General features: G+C 44.2%; 1 protein-coding gene and 1 non-coding gene across 2 annotated transcripts; both read left to right on the forward strand.

Annotated features, from left to right (window-relative positions):
- Positions 1-13,385: 13,385 nt before the first annotated feature.
- rps12 (ribosomal protein S12) lies at positions 13,386-18,284 on the forward strand. Its single transcript, XM_014206222.2, has 6 exons — positions 13,386-13,470; positions 13,630-13,681; positions 14,770-14,886; positions 15,594-15,696; positions 16,106-16,207; positions 18,145-18,284. Exons 2-6 carry the CDS (start codon positions 13,668-13,670, stop codon positions 18,205-18,207), a joined length of 399 nt encoding a protein of 132 aa, XP_014061697.1. The 5' UTR covers positions 13,386-13,470; positions 13,630-13,667; the 3' UTR covers positions 18,208-18,284.
- On the forward strand, positions 13,948-14,025 carry LOC123743600 (small nucleolar RNA SNORD101). The gene has a single exon (XR_006770456.1). It is a non-coding gene; the product is annotated as a small nucleolar RNA SNORD101 (small nucleolar RNA).
- Positions 18,285-18,490: the final 206 nt, after the last annotated feature.

Here is an 18,490-nt window from a genome sequence, read left to right on the forward strand (position 1 = left end):
CGGATCTCGTAGGGTAAAAGTTTATATACAGTGAGGGGAAAAAAGTATTTGATCCCCTGCTGATTTTGTACCTTTGCCCACTGACAAAAATGATCAGTCTATAATTTTAATGGTAGGTTTATTTGAACACTGAGAGACAGAATAACAACAACAAAAATCAAGAAAAACGCATGTCAAAAATGTTATAAATTGATTTGCATTATAATGAGGGAAATAAGTATTTGACCCCCTCTCATTCAGAAAGATTTCTGGCTCCCAGGTGTCTTTTATACAGGTAACGAGCTGAGATTAGGAGCACACTCTTAAAGGGAGTGCTCCTAATCTCAGTTTGTTACCTGTATAAAAGACACCTGTCCACAGAATCAATCAATCAGAATCCAAACTCTCCACCATGGCCAAGACCAAAGAGCTCTCCACGGATGTCAGGGACAAGATTGTAGACCTACACAAGGCTGGAATGGGCTACAAGACCATCGCCAAGCAGCTTGGTGAGAAGGTGACAACAGTTGGTGTGATTATTCGCAAATGGAAGAAACACAAAAGAACTGTCAATCTCCCTGGGGCTCCATGCAAGATCTCACCTCGTGGAGTTGCAATGATCATGAGAACGGTGAGGAATCAGCCCAGAACTACACGGGAGGATCTTGTCAATGATCTCAAGGCAGCTGGAACCATAGTCACCAAGAAAACAATTGGTAACACATTACGCCGTGAGGGACTGAAATCCTGCAGCGCCCGCAAGGTCCCCCTGCTCAAGAAAGTACATCTACATGCCCGTCTGAATCAAATCAAATCAAATGTATTTATATAGCCCTTCTTACATCAGCTGATATCTCAAAGTGCTGTACAGAAACCCAGCCTAAAACCCCAAACAGCAAGCAATGCAGGTGTAGAAGCACGGTGGCTAGGAAAAACTCCCTAGAAAGGCCAGAACCTAGGAAGAAACCTAGAGAGGAACCAGGCTATGAGGGGTGGTCAGTCCTCTTCTGGCTGTGCTGGGTGGAGATTATAACAGCACATGGCCTAGATGTTCAAATGTTCATAAATGACCAGCATGGTCAAATAATAATAATCATAGTAGTTGTCGAGGGTGCAACAAGTCAGTAACACAAGAGTAAGTGTCAGTTGGCTTTTTCATAGCCGATTTTTGAGAGTATCTCTACCGGTCGAGCTGTCTCTAGAGAGTTGAAAACAGCAGGTCTGGGACAGGTAGCACATCCGGTGAATAGGTCAGGGTTCCAGCAGGTCTGGGACAGCAGGTCTGAGACAGGTAGCACGTCCGGTGAACAGGTCAGCGTTCCATAGCTGCGGGCAGAACAGTTGGAACTGGAGCAGCAGCACGGCCAGGTGAACTGGGGACAGCAAGGAGTCATCAAGCCAGGTAGTCCTGAGGCATGGTCCTAGGGCTCAGGTCCTCCGAGAGAGAGAAAGAAAGAAAGAAAGAAAGAAAGAAAGAAAGAAAGAAAGAAAGAAAGAAAAAGAGAATTAGAGAGAGCATATTTAAATTCACACAGGACACCGGAAAAGACAAGAGAAATACTCCAGATGTGACAGACTGACCCTAGCCCCCCGACACATAAACTACTGCAGCATAAATACTGGAGGCTGAGACAGGAGGGGTCAGGAGACACTGTGGCCCCATCCGATGAAACCCCCGGACAGGGCCAAACAGGTACGATAAAACCCCACCCACTTTGCCAAAGCACAGCCTCCACACCACTGGAGGGATATCTCCAACCACCAACATACCATCCCGGGACAAGGCCGAGTATAGAAAACAAAGATCTCTGCCACGGCACAGCCCAAGGGGGGGCGCCAACCCAGACAGGAAGACCACGTCAGTGACTCAACCCACTCAAGTGACGCACCCCTCCCAGGGATGCCATGGAAGAACACCAGTAAGCCAGTGACTCAGCCCACGTAATAGGGGTAGAGGCAGATAATCCCAGTGGAAAGAGGGGAAACCAGCCAGGCAGAGACAGCAAGGGCGGTTCGTTGCTCCAGCCTTTCCGTTCAACTTCACACCCCTGGGCCAGACTACACTTAATCATAGGACCTACTGAAGAGATGTGTCTTCAGTAAAGACTTAAAGGTTGAGACTGAGTCTGCGTCTCTCACATGGGTAGGCAGACTATTCCATAAAAATGGAGCTCTATAGGAGAAAGCCCTGCCTCCAGCTGTTTGCTTAGAAATTCTAGGAACAATTAGGAGGCCCGCATCTTGTGACCGTAGCGTACGTGTAGGTATGTACGGCAGGACCAAATCGGAAAGATAGGTAGGAGCAAGCCCATGTAATGCTTTGTAGGTTAGCAGTAAAACCTTGAAATCAGCCCTTGCCTTAACAGGAAGCCAGTGTAGGGAGGCTAGCACTGGAGTAATATGATAAAATTTTGGGGTTCTAGTCAGGATTCTAGCAGCCGTATTTAGCACTAACTGAAGTTTATTTAGTGCTTTATCCGGGTAGCCGGAAAGTAGAGCATTGCAGTAGTCCAACCTAGAAGTAACAAAGGCATGGATTAATTGTTCTGCGTCATTTTTGGACAGAAAGTTTCTGATTTTTGCAATGTTACGTAGATGGAAAAAAGCTGTCCTTGAAACAGTCTTGATATGTTCTTCAAAAGAGAGATCAGGGTCCAGAGTAACGCCGAGGTCCTTCACAGTTTTATTTGAGACGATGGTACAAACATCCAGATTAATTGTCAGATTCAACAGAAGATATCTTTGTTTCTTGGGACCTAGAACAAGCATCTCTGTATTGTCCGAGTTTAAAAGTAGAAAGTTTGCAGCCATCCACTTCCTTATGTCTGAGACACAGGCTTCTAGCGAGGGCAATTTTGGGGCTTCACCATGTTTCATTGAAATGTACAGCTGTGTGTCATCCGCATAGCAGTGAAAGTTAACATTATGTTTTCGAATGACATCCCCAAGAGGTAAAATATATAGTGAAAACAATAGTGGTTCTAAAACGGAACCTTGAGGAACACCGAAATGTACAGTTGATTTGTCAGAGGACAAACCATTCACAGAGACAAACTGATATCTTTCCGACAGATAAGACCTAAACCAGGCCAGAACTTGTCCATGTAGACCAATTTGGGTTTCCAATCTCTCCAAAAGAATGTGGTGATCGATGATATCAAAAGCAGCACTAAGATCTAGGAGCACGAGGACAGACGCAGAGCCTCGGTCTGACGTCATTAAAAGGTCATTTACCACCTTCACAAGTGTAGTCTCAGTGCTATGATGGGGTCTAAAACCAGACTGAAGCGTTTCGTATACATTGTTTGTCTTCAGGAAGGCAGTGAGTTGCTGCGCAACAGCTTTTTCAAAAATTTTTGAAAGGAATGGAAGATTCGATATAGGCCGATAGTTTTTTATAATTTCTGGGTCAAGATTTGGCTTTTTCAAGAGAGGCTTTTTTACTGCCACTTTTAGTGAGTTTGGTACACATCCGGTGGATAGAGAGCCGTTTATTATGTTCAACATAGGAGGGCCAAGCACAGAAAGCAGCTCTTTCAGTAGTTTAGTTGGAATAGGGTTCAGTATGCAGCTTGAAGGTTTAGAGGCCATGATTATTTTCATCATTGTGTCAAGAGATATAGTACTAAAACACTTTAGTGTCTCCCTTGATCCTAGGTCTTGGCAGGGTTGTGCAGACTCAGGACAACGGAGCTTTGGAGGAATACGCAGATTTAAAGAGGAGTCCGTAATTTGCTTTCTAATGATCATGATCTTTTCCTCAAAGAAGTTCATACATTTATTACTGCTGAAGTGAAAGCCATCCTCCATTTGCGAATGCTGCTTTTTAGTTAGCTTTGTGACAGTATCAAAAATAAATTTAGGATTGTTCTTATTTTCCTCAATCAAGTTGGAAAAATAGGATGATCGAGCAGCAGTAAGGGCTCTTCGATACTGCACGGTACTGTCTTTCCAAGCTAGTCGGAAGACTTCCAGTTTGGTGTGGCGCCATTTCCGTTCCAATTTTCTGGAAGCTTGCTTCAGAGCTCGTGTATTTTCTGTATACCAGGGAGCTAGTTTCTTATGACAAATGTTTTTAGTTTTTAGGGGTGCAACTGCATCTAGGGTATTGCGCAAGGTTAAATTGAGTTCCTCGGTTAGGTGGTTAACTGATTTTTGTCCTCTGACGTCCTTGGGTAGGCAGAGGGAGTCTGGAAGGGCATCAAGGAATCTTTGGGTTGTCTGAGAATTTATAGCACGACTTTTAATGCTTCTTGGTTGGGGTCTGAGCAGATTATTTGTTGCGATTGCGAACGTAATAAAATGGTGGTCCGATAGTCCAGGATTATGAGGAAAAACATTAAGATCAACAACATTTATTCCATGGGACAAAACTAGGTCCAGAGTATGACTGTGGCAGTGAGTAGGTCCAGAGACATGTTGGACAAAACCCACTGAGGCGATGATGGCTCCGAAAGCCTTTTGGAGTGGGTCTGTGGACTTTTCCATGTGAATGTTAAAGTCACCAAAAATTTGAATATTATCTGCGATGACTACAAGGTCCGATAGGAATTCAGGGAACTCAGTGAGGAACGCTGCATATGGCCCAGGAGGCCTGTAAACAGTAGCTATAAAAAGTGATTGAGTAGGCTGCATAGATTTCATGACTAGAAGCTCAAAAGACGAAAACGTCGCTGTTTTTTTTGTTGGTAAATTTAAATTTGCTATCGTAAATGTTAGCAACACCCCTGCCTTTGCGGGATGCGCGGGGGATATGGTCACTAGTGTAACCAGGGGCTGAGGCCTCATTTAACACAGTAAATTCATCAGGCTTAAGCCATGTTTCAGTCAGGCCAATCACATCAAGATTATGATCAGTGATTAGTTCATTGACTATAACTGCCTTTGAAGTGAGGGATCTAACATTAAGTAGTCCTATTTTGAGATGTGAGGTATCACAATCTCTTTCAATAATGGCAGGGATGGAGGAGGTCTTTATACTAGTGAGATTGCTAAGGCGAACACCGCCATCTTTAATTTTGCCCAACCTAGATCGAGGCACAGACACGGTCTCAATGGGGATAGCTGAGCTAACTACACTGACTGTGCTAGTGGCAGACTCCACTAAGCTGGCAGGCTGGCTAACAGCCTGCTGCCTGGCCTGCACCCTATTTCATTGTGGAGTTAGAGCCCTGTCTATGTTAGTAGATAAGATGAGAGCACCCCTCTAGCTAGGATGGAGTCCGTCACTCCTCAACAGGCCAGGCTTGGTCCTGTTTGTGGGTGAGTCCCAGAAAGAGGGCCAATTATCTACAAAATCTACAATTAATTGATGCCGACACATCTTTCTAGCTGATTTACACGCTGAAGCTATGTTGCGCTTGGTGACCTCTGACTGTTTCATCCTAACATCGTTGGTGCCGACGTGGATAACAATATCTCTATACTCTCTACACTCGCCAGTTTTAGCCTTAGCCAGCACCGTCTTTAGATTAGCCTTAACGTCGGTAGCCCTGCCCCCTGGTAAACAGTGTATGATCGCTGGATGATTTGTTTTTAGTCTAATACTGCGGGTAATGGAGTCGCCAATGACTAGGGTTTTCAATTTGTCAGAGCTAATGGTGGGAGGCTTCGGCGTCTCAGACCCCATAACGGGAGGAGCAGAGACCAGAGAAGTCTCGGCCTCCGACTCCGACTCGCTGCTTAATGGGGAGAACCGGTTGAAAGTTTCTGTCGGCTAAATAAGCGACACCGGTTGAGCATTCCTACAGCGTTTCCCTCCAGAAGCCATGAGAAAGTTGTCCGGCTGCGGGGACCGTGCGAGGGGGTTTATACTAACATTACTATCTGTACTTACTGGTGGCACAGACGCTGTTTCATCCTTTCCTACACTGAAATTACCCTTGCCTAACGATTGCGTCTGAAGCTGGGCTTGCAGCACAGCTATCCTCGCCGTAAGGCGATCGTTCTCCTGTATATTATAAGTACAACGACTGCAATTAGAAGGCATCATGTTAATGTTACTTAGCTTCGGCTGTTTGAAGTCCTGACGAACCATGTCCAGATAAAACCTCCGGGGTGAAAAAGTTGAATAAAAAAAGTTGAGTGAGGGAAAAACTAAAAATATAAACGGTAATGAAAAAGTAAAAACCGTGAAGTAGTCAGGTAGCAAAGTTAGATCGGCAACAAAACGCACAGCAGCACGTAAACAAGTCTGCAAGTTGTGACCGGAAACAGGACCGGAAACAATGTTAAGTTTCCAATGAACATCTGAATGATTCAGAGGACAACTGGGTGAAAGTGTTGTGGTCAGATGAGACCAAAATGGAGCGTTTTGGCATCAACTCAACTCGCCGTGTTTGGAGGAGGAGGAATACTGCTTATGACCCCAAGAACACCATCCCCACCGTCAAGCATGGAGGTGGAAACATTATGCTTTGGGTGTGTTTTTCTGCTAAGGGGACAGGACAACTTCACCGCATCAAAGGGACGATGGATGGGGCCATGTACCGTCAAATCTTGGGTGAGAACCTCCTTCCCTCAGCCAGGGCATTGAAAATGGGTTGTGGATGGGTATTCCAGCATGACAATGACCCAAAACACACGGCCAAGGCAACAAAGGAGTGACTCAAGAAAAAGCACATTAAGGTCCTGGAGTGGCCTAGCCAGTCTCCAGAACTTAATCCCATAGAAAATCTGTGGAGGGAGCTGAAGGTTCGAGTTGCCAAACGTCACCCTCGAAACCTTAACCTCTCTAGGGTCGGCGGGACGAAATCGTCCCACCTACGTAACAGCCAGTGGAATCCCATGGCGCGTTATTCAAATACCTTAGAAATGCTATTACTTCAATTTCTCAAACATATGACTATTTTACACCATTTTAAAGACAAGACTCTCGTTAATCTAACCACACTGTCCGATTTCAAAAAGGCTTTACAACGAAAGCAAAACATTAGATTATGTCAGCAGAGTACCCAGCCAGAAATAATCAGACACACATTTTTCAAGCTAGCATATAATGTCACAAAAACCCAGAAGACAGCTAAATGCAGCACTAACCTTTGATGATCTTCATCAGATGACACACCTAGGACATTATGTTATACAATACATGCATGTTTTGTTCAATCAAGTTCATATTTATATCAAAAACCAGCTTTTTACATTAGCATGTGACGTTCAGAACTAGCAAACTTCCGGTGAATTTACTAAAAATTTACTAAATTACTGACGATAAACGTTCACAAAAAGCATAACAATTATTTTAAGAATTATAGATACAGAACTCCTCTATGCACTCGATATGTCCGATTTTAAAATAGCTTTTCGGTGAAAGCACATTTTGCAATATTCTCAGTAGATAGCCCGGCATCACAGGGCTAGCTATTTAGACACCCAGCAAGTTTAGCACTCACCAAAGTCAGATTTACTATAAGAAAAATGTTATTACCTTTGGTGTTCTTCGTCAGAATGCACTCCCAGGACTTCTACTTCAATAACAAATGTTGGTTTGGTCCCAAATAATCCATTGTTATATCCAAATAGCGGCGTTTTGTTTGTGCGTTCAAGACACTATCCGAATGGTAAAGAAGGGTCACGAGCACGACGCATTTCGTGACAAAACATTTCTAAATATTCCATTACCGTACTTCGAAGCATGTCAACCGCTGTTTAAAATCAATTTTTATGCCATTTTTCTCGTAAAAAAGCGATAATATTCCGACCGGGAATCTGCATTTAGGTAAACAGACGAAAGAAAATAAAGCACGGGGTCGACTCGTGCACGCGCCTAAGCCCATTGTCCTCTGATCGGCCACTTGCCAAACGCGCAAATGTGTTTCAGCCTGGGGCTGCCTCGATATCATTCAGCTTTTTCCCGGGCTCTGAGAGCCTATGGGAGCCGTAGGAAGTGTCACGTTACAGCAAAGGTCCTCAGTCTTCGATAAACAGAGACAAGAAGAACAAGATCTTGTCAGAGAGGGCACTTCCTGTAAGGAATCTTCTCAGGTTTTGACCTGCCATATGAGTTCTGTTATACTCACAGACACCATTCAAACAGTTTTAGAAACTTTAGGGTGTTTTCTATCCAAACGCCAATAATTATATGCATATTCTAGTTACTGGGCAGGAGTAGTAACCAGATTAAATCGGGTACGTTTTTTATCCGGCCGTGTCAATACTGCCCCCTACCCCCAACAGGTTAATGACTTGGAGAAGATCTGCAAAGAGGAGTGAGACAAAATCCCTCCTGAGATGTGTGCAAACCTGGTGGCCAACTACAAGAAACATCTGACCTCTGTGATTGCCAACAAGGGTTTTGCCACCAAGTACTAAGTAATGTTTTGCAGAGGGGTCAAATACTCATTTCCCTCATTTAAAATGCTAATAATTTGATAACATTTTTGACATGCGTTTTTCTGGATTTTTTTTGGTTGTTATTCTCTCTCTCACTGTTCAAATAAACCTACTATTTAAATTATAGACTGATCATTTCTTTGTCAGTGGGCAAATGTATAAAATCAGCAGGCGATCAAATACTTTTTTCCCTCACTGTACCCCTGCCATAGTTGATCCCCCCAAACTATTTTTTTTAATGTTTTGATTCGTTACAGAGAAAATTGGTTGACACATTTTGCTGAGTCCTACTTGCCATTGACTATAATGCAATATGCAAATATGTCTAATGCATATTCTTAAACACTATTCTAAAACTCATATTACATCAAAATCCCATTCTGAATTATCTCGCTGCACTACATTTTAAATGTTTTCCCGCTGTGCATATAAAGCTGTTTTTTTGGGGGGGGGGTTTACAAAAAGGGAAAGGTTGAATCACTATATTGGTGCAAGGATTTGTTTATCCATCTTTGGACTTTTTAAAGTAATTTATATATACACTGAGTGTACAAAACATTACGAACACCTGCTCTTTCCATGACGCAAACTGAGTAGGTGAAAACTATTGTTAAACTCTTGTTAAATCCACTTCAATCAGTGTAGATGAAGGGGAGGAGACAAGTTAAAGAAGGATATTTAAGCCTTGAGACCATAGAGACCTGGATTGTGTATGCGTGCCGTTGAGGGTGAATGGGCGAGACAAAATATTTAAGAGCCTTTGAACGGGGTATGGTAATAGGTGCCAGGAGCACCAGTTTAAATCAAGAACTGTAACGCTGCTGGATTTTTCAGGCTTAACAGTTTCCCGTATGTATCAAGAATGGTCCACCACCCAAAGGACTTCCAGCCAACTTGACACAACTGTGGGAAGCATTGGAGTCAACATGGGACCAGCATCCCAGTGGAATGATTTTGACACCTTGTAGAGTCCATGTGCTGACGAATTGAGACTGTTCTAAAAGACAAAAAAGGTGTTCTTAATGTTTTGTTCACTCGGTGTGTGTGTATATATATATAATATATATATATATATATATATATATATATATATATATAGCCTACCCCACTGATTCTTGAAATATACAGTCGTGCCCCAGTCAGAATCCAAAATACCAAATCAGAACTTGTTTTACTGCTGTGTTTGTAAACAATGTAATTGTAAACAAACACTGTAACACTTCAAAACATGGTTAACCCTAAAGCACCAACATGTAAAAAAAAAACATTCCTTTTCCTTCTGAAATTTTTGGACTTTGTCAAGCCAACTAGTTGTCAACATAAAAAAAATATTTGCTATAATTTCTGGGTTATTAAGGAGGAATGGAAAATAATCTATTTTGTATGCTAGTGGTACTATGTTAAATATTGACTCAACAGTAAAAACAAATATATATATTTTTTAAATACAACCAAATTTGGTACAAAGGTGGATGTATGTAACTCTTGACGATGAATGCTGCCGTGGTGGTTTCTCTGACAAACGTTTTTAATGGATTTTTTTCAATGATTTAATTATTTCATTTTATTTTATATCCAGTATTTATCATTTATTTTGGATCCACCAACGCATACAGCCACAGTGCTGATACCTCTAGATTTGTCCCTTGATCCTTTTAGTAGCCTGTTGGCTAGCAAGCAAAATGGCTGAATTGAGTAAAAGGATGTTCTCCTGCTTCTACACAAAGCAGTGAAAACTCCTTTGATTCTTATCGCTGACCGTAAGGCCATTAAATGCATTTTATGTGACACAGTCATCCCAGTGAAGGACTTTTCTGAACTTCACCTTTGTCAAAATACCACAAACTAAATGCTGCCAAGAAGAGGATCGTTACTTTACTTGAGGAAATGAAACATCTGGATGAGCGTCTAATTTTGAATAAGGACGCCTCACGTTTAACCGCATTTCTTGACGCCACTGTAATGGAACTTTTATGGATCTTGAGTATTTTCCCACCTTACGGCCTTCTGAACCTAGCCAAAAGTCAGATGCTATCAGCTCTACCCCAGGCGGCGTGAATGGATTGTGATTGGATCCAGGAGGAGGAAGTGACCCGCACTCCAGTGCTCTGTTGTTGTTTTTTTCTCGCAGCGTCGTGATATTAAACTCAAATCGTTTTGAGCCACTGTCTTCCTCAGGGCGTACGGAGACCGGGTACGGACAGATGCTGTAGTTTCTACACTGACGCTGTCTTCCTCAGGGCGTACGGAGACCGGGTACGGACAGATGCTGTAGCTTCTTCACTGACGCTGTCTTCCTCAGGGCGTACGGAGACCGGGTACGGACAGATGCTGTAGTTTCTACACTGACGCTGTCTTCCTCAGGGCGTACGGAGACCGGGTACGGACAGATGCTGTAGTTTCTACACTGACGCTGTCTTCCTCAGGGCGTACGGAGACCGGGTACGGACAGATGCTGTAGCTTCTACACTGACGCTGCCTTCCTCAGGGCGTATGGAGACCGGGTACGGACAGATGCTGTAGCTTCTACACTGACGCTGCCTTCCTCAGGGCGTACGGAGACCGGGTACGGACAGATGCTGTAGTTTCTACACTGACGCTGTCTTCCTCAGGGCGTACGGAGACCGGGTACGGACAGATGCTGTAGCTTCTACACTGACGCTGCCTTCCTCAGGGCGTACGGAGACCGGGTACGGACAGATGCTGTAGCTTCTATACTGACCACCTCCACTACTGGCTACACTATGGGCTCTCGTGTCCCCCCCCCCCGTTCCTCTGATGGGAGATACGGCAGCGGGGGAATTCGACCAGCGCCGCTCATCATTGGAAGCTGAATGGTAAGGAACATCTCCTTGTCAGGGATTAGAACCCTATGCAATCCGGGTATAAGGATATCACTACGCTACTTCCTGAAGCCAAAATCCACAGACTGATACTGTTATAGTACATGTGGGATTTAATCACATTAAGTTGGCCAGCTCTGAACTGCTTAAAAGTGACTTCATGGAACTAATTACAAAACTGAAATACCTAAACAAGCGTCCCATTCATATCGGGTCCCATACCCACGATGAGACGTGGATACGGTAGATTCAGTAGGTTACTATCACTATCACTTACTATCACTTCTTCTGGCTAAAGAGTTATTGTAACTCTGTCAATGTTGTCTTTTTATATTGATAACTTTTTACACTTTTTGGAAAGAGAAAAGATTCTACAAAGAAGATGGAATTCACCCAAACCATTCCAGGGTTTATACATTGCAAGGCCCTTTTTAAGGCTGCTCTGAGAGTCCTCCCGAGTGGTGCAGTGGTCTAAGACACTGCTAGCTGTGCCACTAGAGATCCTGGTTTGAGTCCAGGCTCTGTCGCAGCCGGCCGTGACCGGGAGACCCATGGGAGCGACGCACAATTGGTCCAGCATCGTCCAGGCTAGGGGAGGGTTTGGCCGGCAGGGATGTTCTTGTCCCATCGCGCACTAGCAACTCCTGTGGCGGGCCGGGCGCAGTGCACGCTGACACTGTCGCCAGGTGTGCGGTGTTTCCTCCGACACATTGGTGCGGCTGGCTTCCGGGTTAAGCAGGGCATTGTGTCATGAAGCAGTGCAGCTTGGTTGGGTTTGTGTTTCGGAGGACGCACGGCTCTCAACTTTCGCCTGTCCCGAGTCAGTACAGAAGTTGCAGTGATGAGACAAGACTGTAACTACCAATTGGATAGCATGGGGAGGAAAAAAACACATTTATTCCTGCTGTGAGATGTTCAGACAGTACATTACCTATCAGACAGTACATTACCTATCAGACAGTACATTACCTATCAGACAGTATATTACCTATCAGACAGTACATTACCTATCAGACAGTACATTACCTATCAGACAGTATATTATCTATCAGACAGTACATGACCTATCAGACAGTACATGACCTATCAGACAGTACATTACCTATCAGACAGTACATTACCTATCAGACAGTACATTACCTATCAGACAGTACATTATCTATCAGACAGTACATTACCTATCAGACAGTATATTATCTATCAGACAGTACATTACCTATCAGACAGTACATTACCTATCAGACAGTATATTATCTATCAGACAGTACATTACCTATCAGACAGTACATTACCTATCAGACAGTACATTACCTTGAGCGGAGTGACTTACAACAAGTGCATTACAATTAGGATGAGGCTGAAAACACTACAGTTGCAGTCACAAACCAAACCTTCCTCGAAACAAATGAGTTAGTCACCATAGAGATGCAGCAGAGCAACTCAATTCATCACTCACACCCCCATATAATCCGATTTACTTCCCAGCTAACAATTCTAGGGAGAGATAACATTTTTGTAATGTTACTCATTAATGTTACCCTAATGTTTCAGTGTCCAGTTTTCCGTTAGTGAGGGGAACATTCAAACTGTTAGCAAAAACCTGTTTTGTTGTTAGAGTTAGGAGAACATTCCCTCAATGTCAAACAGAACATACGTGCTTGCCATGTTCTCATAATGTACAATATTACTGTTCTAGACACGTTTCATGGGAATGTTGACAGAACATTAATGTTTCCAGTTTTCTGTGGGTTAGGAGAATATTCCATGAACGTCCGACCAAACATACACAGCACTCATTCACAGTGTGGCATGCCATGGCAGAGTTTATGGAATTAGTTGGCATGGCCCATAGACTTCCACTTTCAAAGTACAGCAACAACAAAAACTAACCCCAGTTTTGCATTTTTTAAGAAAATATGAAAATGTGCATACAAAAATATGCATGTTATGCATCCTACAATCACAGAAAGCAACAGCCATAAACTGTATGCAATCCAACCACTCCAATGCATTTTTGTTTAGGCGCCACTTAGCGGCAATAGATGTAATTAAAAAGACGCCAGTCGACCGACATATTAAAATAACCCAAATAAACATTTAATATCTTGTATGAACAGTGTCATTTTAAATATGTTCAACGAATTGTATATTACGATTTTACACAACGGAAATTCTACAAACTTCAGTTTTCTGAGTCGTTTCTATTAGACAGGCAGAATCATGACTACCTACTTCTCGGGTCCTTCTTCTGCCCTTAAATGAATGTCGCCGACTGCATGACGTTCTCTTTACCCGCTGTCAGAGAGGAGATTGGGTGGGTTTCTAAACATCTCAACAAATAATCTGTCGGATTTATCAAACATCGTTTGTTGAAAATTCACCACAATCATTTTATCATCATGAATAGTAACGTTTCTTTCATATTTGATCAATATTACAGTAACTTTTCTTTCATATTTGATCGATATTGCAGAACTTTAGGTCCCCCCCCACATCCATCGATAATCTACAATGGCCGAGGAAGGGTAAGCGTTTAGCTCAGAGCCAAGGCTAGCTAGCCAACAAATGTGTGAACTTTTCAAAGTTTAATTGCGTGTCAAGTGTTGTGTTCCAAAAAATATAATTTCCATGCTTCTACTTGCACTTCTATAACTCTTGTCAACACTGGGATATCCGTACCTGGAGTCCCCCAGCTAATACATGTGTTTTAGTCCGGTGGCTGAAACCAAGTTACTATTTTATATGTGAATATAGCTGCATTGCTAACGGAGTAGTTAGGATAGTTCCCGGCGCTTGTGTGATGATTTATTTTCTTTAGTCGGATACCCCTTCACTCTAAATTATGAGTGAGATCCCCTATCTGACAAACCGGGAGATTGCGCACATTTAACCCGGCGGACTAGCGGCTTTACCGGTCAGTTGTAGCCAACTAAACTCTTGTACCCCCTCCTCTCCCATCCCCCGCGTCTCCCCATGTCCTCTCCCCCTCGTCTCCCCCTCCTCTCCCCCTCGTCTCCCCATGTCCTCTCCCCCTCGTCTCCCCATGTCCTCCCCCCCTCGTCTCCCCATGTCCTCCCCCCCTCGTCTCCCCATGTCCTCTCCCCCTCGTCTCCCCATGTCCTCCCCCCTCGTCTCCCCATGTCCTCCCCCCTCGTCTCCCCATGTCCTCTCCCCCTCGTCTCCCCATGTCCTCTCCCCCGCGTCTCCCCATGTCCTCTCCCCCTCGTCTCCCCATGTCCTCTTCCCCTCGTCTCCCCATGTCCTCTCCCCGCGTCTCCCCATGTCCTCTCCCCCGCGTCTCCCCATGTCCTCTCCCCGCGTCTCCCCATGTCCTCTCCCCCTCGTCTCCCCATGTCCTCTCCCCCTCGTCTCCCCATGTCCTCCCCCTCGTCTCCCCATGTCCTCCCCCCTCGTCTCCCCATGTCCTCCCCCCTCGTCTCCCCCTCGTCTCCCCATGTCCTCCCCCCTCGTCTCCCCATGTCCTCTCCCCCTCGTCTCCCCATGTCCTCTCCCCCTCGTCTCCCCATGTCCTCTCCCCCGCGTCTCCCCATATCCTCTCCCGTCTTTCCCCCACCTCGTCGTCCTTGTCCTGCCTTGTCCTCTCCCCCCTCAGCATCGCTGCCGGAGGTGTGATGGATGTCAACACCGCTCTCCCTGAGGTGCTCAAGACCGCCCTCATCCACGACGGTCTGGCCCGCGGTATCCGTGAGGCCGCCAAGGCGCTGGACAAGTGAGTCTACATTTCTGGTCATTGTATGTGTCCTAAATGGCACCCCTTTCATTTCATGTGTAATGGCTGGCACACAGTACACTACTTTTGCCTAGAGATTTATGTAGGGAATAGGGTGTCATTTGGGACAGGTGATAAATTGATTGTATTTTTTCCCTGCTGTGTTCTATTAGCTAGGCAAAGTGTGGTGAAAGTATGGCTGATAATTTGGTTGCCGCCTTTACCCCAAAATCTGAACTATATCTGTCCCAAATGGTACCCTATTCCCTAGCTAGTGCACTACTTTTGAAAGGAGTGTTCTATATACTAGGGAATAGGGTGTCATTTGGGAGGTAGATGCGGTTATATTTTTTGGATATTTTCGGCGCTGTATCGTTTTCACAATATCGTAACGTACCAAAACTTGTTTTTTTCTTTCATAGCTCGTTTCTATCTTTTTTTTTTAAATAGGGAGACAATTTTGTTTTCAGTACTTATTTCCATGACTGATCAAAATGTTGTCATGGCTCTCCTGTCGCTCTGCAATATGTTTGGAACATCGAAATCGTAATTCATATGGGATCGTGAGAATCACAATACATATTGTATCGGCCCCTAGATATCGTGAGGTCCCTGGTAATTCCCAGCCGTAGCACACTTAATGTAGTTACCTAGTTATATTCTTTATGTTAACTGCGCCTCGTTCTCTCGTCCTCTCCCGTGTCCAGGCGCCAGGCCCACCTCTGCGTTCTTGCTGCCAACTGTGACGAGCCCATGTACGTCAAACTGGTGGAAGCCCTCTGCGCCGAGCATCAGATTAACCTCATCAAGGTATAAATCCTGGGATAGATGGTGTGTGTGTGTGTGGGAGGGGACGTGTAGGGGTTACACCAATGAGAAAGCAGGAACCGGTGCGTCTTTACAAGTTGAGAGAAAGTAGGCTGTTTTGACCTGTGGGAACCAATGAAAAGTAAAGTGTTGCTATGTTATGGTGCTGAACGAGGGTGCCATGACGATACTGAGGAGGGTGTCTATTTATACTGCTCCCTATCCTCTCTATAGTGCACTACTTTTGACCAGAGCTCTATGTACCCTGTTAAACAGTAGTGCACTATATATAGGTTTTCTGTTTGGGACACAACCACTAAAGACTTGCTACTAGGATGTAGCACAGCTTTTCGCCTGTATTGAATCCTTCCATCTTTTCTCTCTCTTCCTCTGCCTCTTCCCTGTCCACCAGGTCGATGACAACAAGAAGCTTGGCGAGTGGGTCGGTTTGTGTAAAATCGACCGTGAGGGCAAACCCCGTAAGGTGGTGGGCTGCAGCTGTGTTGTAATCAAGGTATATACAACAAATATTAAAAAAAAAAAAACACTGGCCTGTAAATCTTCTGGAAACGCCTGGGAGAGCTGTATTTATGGAGGGAATGTTCCTCGTGGTGTAGAGTTATGAGGGTTGAATGTGCTGTTGGTGCCAGTCGAGTGCAGCTGCTGTGCTGTCAGTGTCATGCAGCTGCTTGTTCTATACATCTGGCCAGAGTGTCTGCCAGAGTACGAGCCCCTTCACCTCACTGTGGTGTCTGAGGTCCCAATAAATGGCTACATTGACAATTTTATTAGAGTTACTTCACCATACTGACCACAACGAACAGTGTTTGACTTTATCCACGTTTTGTTACGATACAGCCTTATTCTGAAATTGATTCAATTGTTTCCCCCCATCAATCTACACACAATACCCCATAATGACTAAGCAAAAGCACATTTTTAGAAATCTTTGCAAATGTATTAAAATATCACATTTACATAATGTATTCAGACCCTTTACTCAGTACTTTGTTGAAGCACCTTTGGCAGCGATTACAGCCTCGAGTCTTCTTGGGTATTACGCTACAAGCTTGAAACACCTGTATTTGGGGAGTTTCTCCCATTCTTCTCTGCAGATCCTCTCAAGCTCTGTCAGGTTGGATGGGGAGCATCGCTGCACAGCTATTTTCAGGTCTCTCCAGAGGTGTTCGATCGGGTTCATGTCCGGGCTCTGGCTGTTCCACTCAAGGACATTCAGAGACTTGTCCCGAAGCTTAGGGTCATTGTCATGTTGGAAGGTGAACCATCGCCCCAGTTTGAGGTCCTGAGGGCTCTGGAGCAGGTTTTCATCAAGGATCTCTGTACTTTGCGCCTTTCATCTTTCCCTCGATCTTGACTAGTCTCCCAGTCCCTGCCGCTGAAAAACATCTTAACAGCATGATGCTGCCACCACCACGCTTCATCGTAGGGATGGTGCCAGGTTTCCTCCAGACGTGATGCTTGCCATTCAGGCCAAAGAGTTCAATCTTGGTTTCATCAGACCAGAGAATATTGTTTCTCATGGTCTGAGAGTCTTTAGGTGCCTTTTGGCAAACTCCAAGAGGGCTGTCATTTGCCTTTTACTGAGGAGTGGCTTCCGTCTGGCCACTCTACCATAAAGGCCTGATAGTTGTCCTTCTGGAAGGTTCTCCCATTTCCAGAGGAACTCCAGAGCTCTGTCAGAGTGACCATCGGGTTCTTGGTCACCTCCCTGACCAAGGCCCTTCTCCCCTGATTGCTCAGTTTGGCCGGGCAGCCAGCTCTAGGAAGAGTCTTGGTGGTTCCAAACTTCTTCCATTTAAGAATGATGGAGGCCACTGTGTTCTTGGGGACACTTCAATGCTGCAGAAATTTTTTGGGTACCCTTCCCCAGATCTGTGCCTCGACACAATCCTGTTTCGGAGCTCTACGGACAATTCCTTCTACCTCATGGCTTGGTTTTTGCTCTGATATACACTGTCAACTGTGGGACCTTATATAGACAGGTGTGTGCCTTTCCAAATCATGTCCAATCAATTGAATTTACCACAGGTGGACCCCAATCAATTTGTACAAACATCTCAAGGATGATCAGTGGAAACAAGATGCCCCTGAGCTCAATTTCGAGTATCCTAGCAAAGGGTCTGAATAATTATGTAAATAAGGTATTTTTTTAAATATATATTTTTACATTTGCTCATTTCTCAATCTATTTTTTGCTTTGTCATTATGAGGTATTGTATGTAGATTGATGAGGAAAATAATCTATTTTTACAATTAGGCTGTAACAATACAAAAATGTGTCAAGTGGTCTGAATACTTTTGGAATGTAGTGTATGTACTTAGTCCCAAATGGGACCCTATTCCCTATATAGGGAACAGTGCCATTTAGGACTGAACTGTCTTATAGCTAGCCCCTGTATAACACTTCATTTATAAATCTCCCTCCCCCAGGACTATGGCAAGGAGTCTCAAGCCAAGGATGTGATTGAAGAGTACTTCAAGGCCAAGAAATGAGGTGTCGTTTTTCAATAAAAACTTGTGGAAATAAGTTTTTCTCTCTCTGGAGTTTTATTAAAGGAAAGGTTCACCCATTTTCATCTATTTTTGTGCGTCTCTTGAGTGTTCTTGTCGATTTTTCCCCTGGGTCATTTTAACGTTTTCATGTGTATCTGATCGAAGACATCTCATCATACATGTCAGATTTCAATACTATCCATTGTCTTAACTCGAATGTGCCATTAATCTTATTTTTTTTGCTGTGTTTTATTTAACCTTTTTTTATTTATTTTTCCTTTAT

This window comes from Salmo salar, chromosome ssa06 (assembly GCF_905237065.1).
Source record: "Salmo salar chromosome ssa06, Ssal_v3.1, whole genome shotgun sequence".
NCBI lineage: Eukaryota > Metazoa > Chordata > Actinopteri > Salmoniformes > Salmonidae > Salmo > Salmo salar.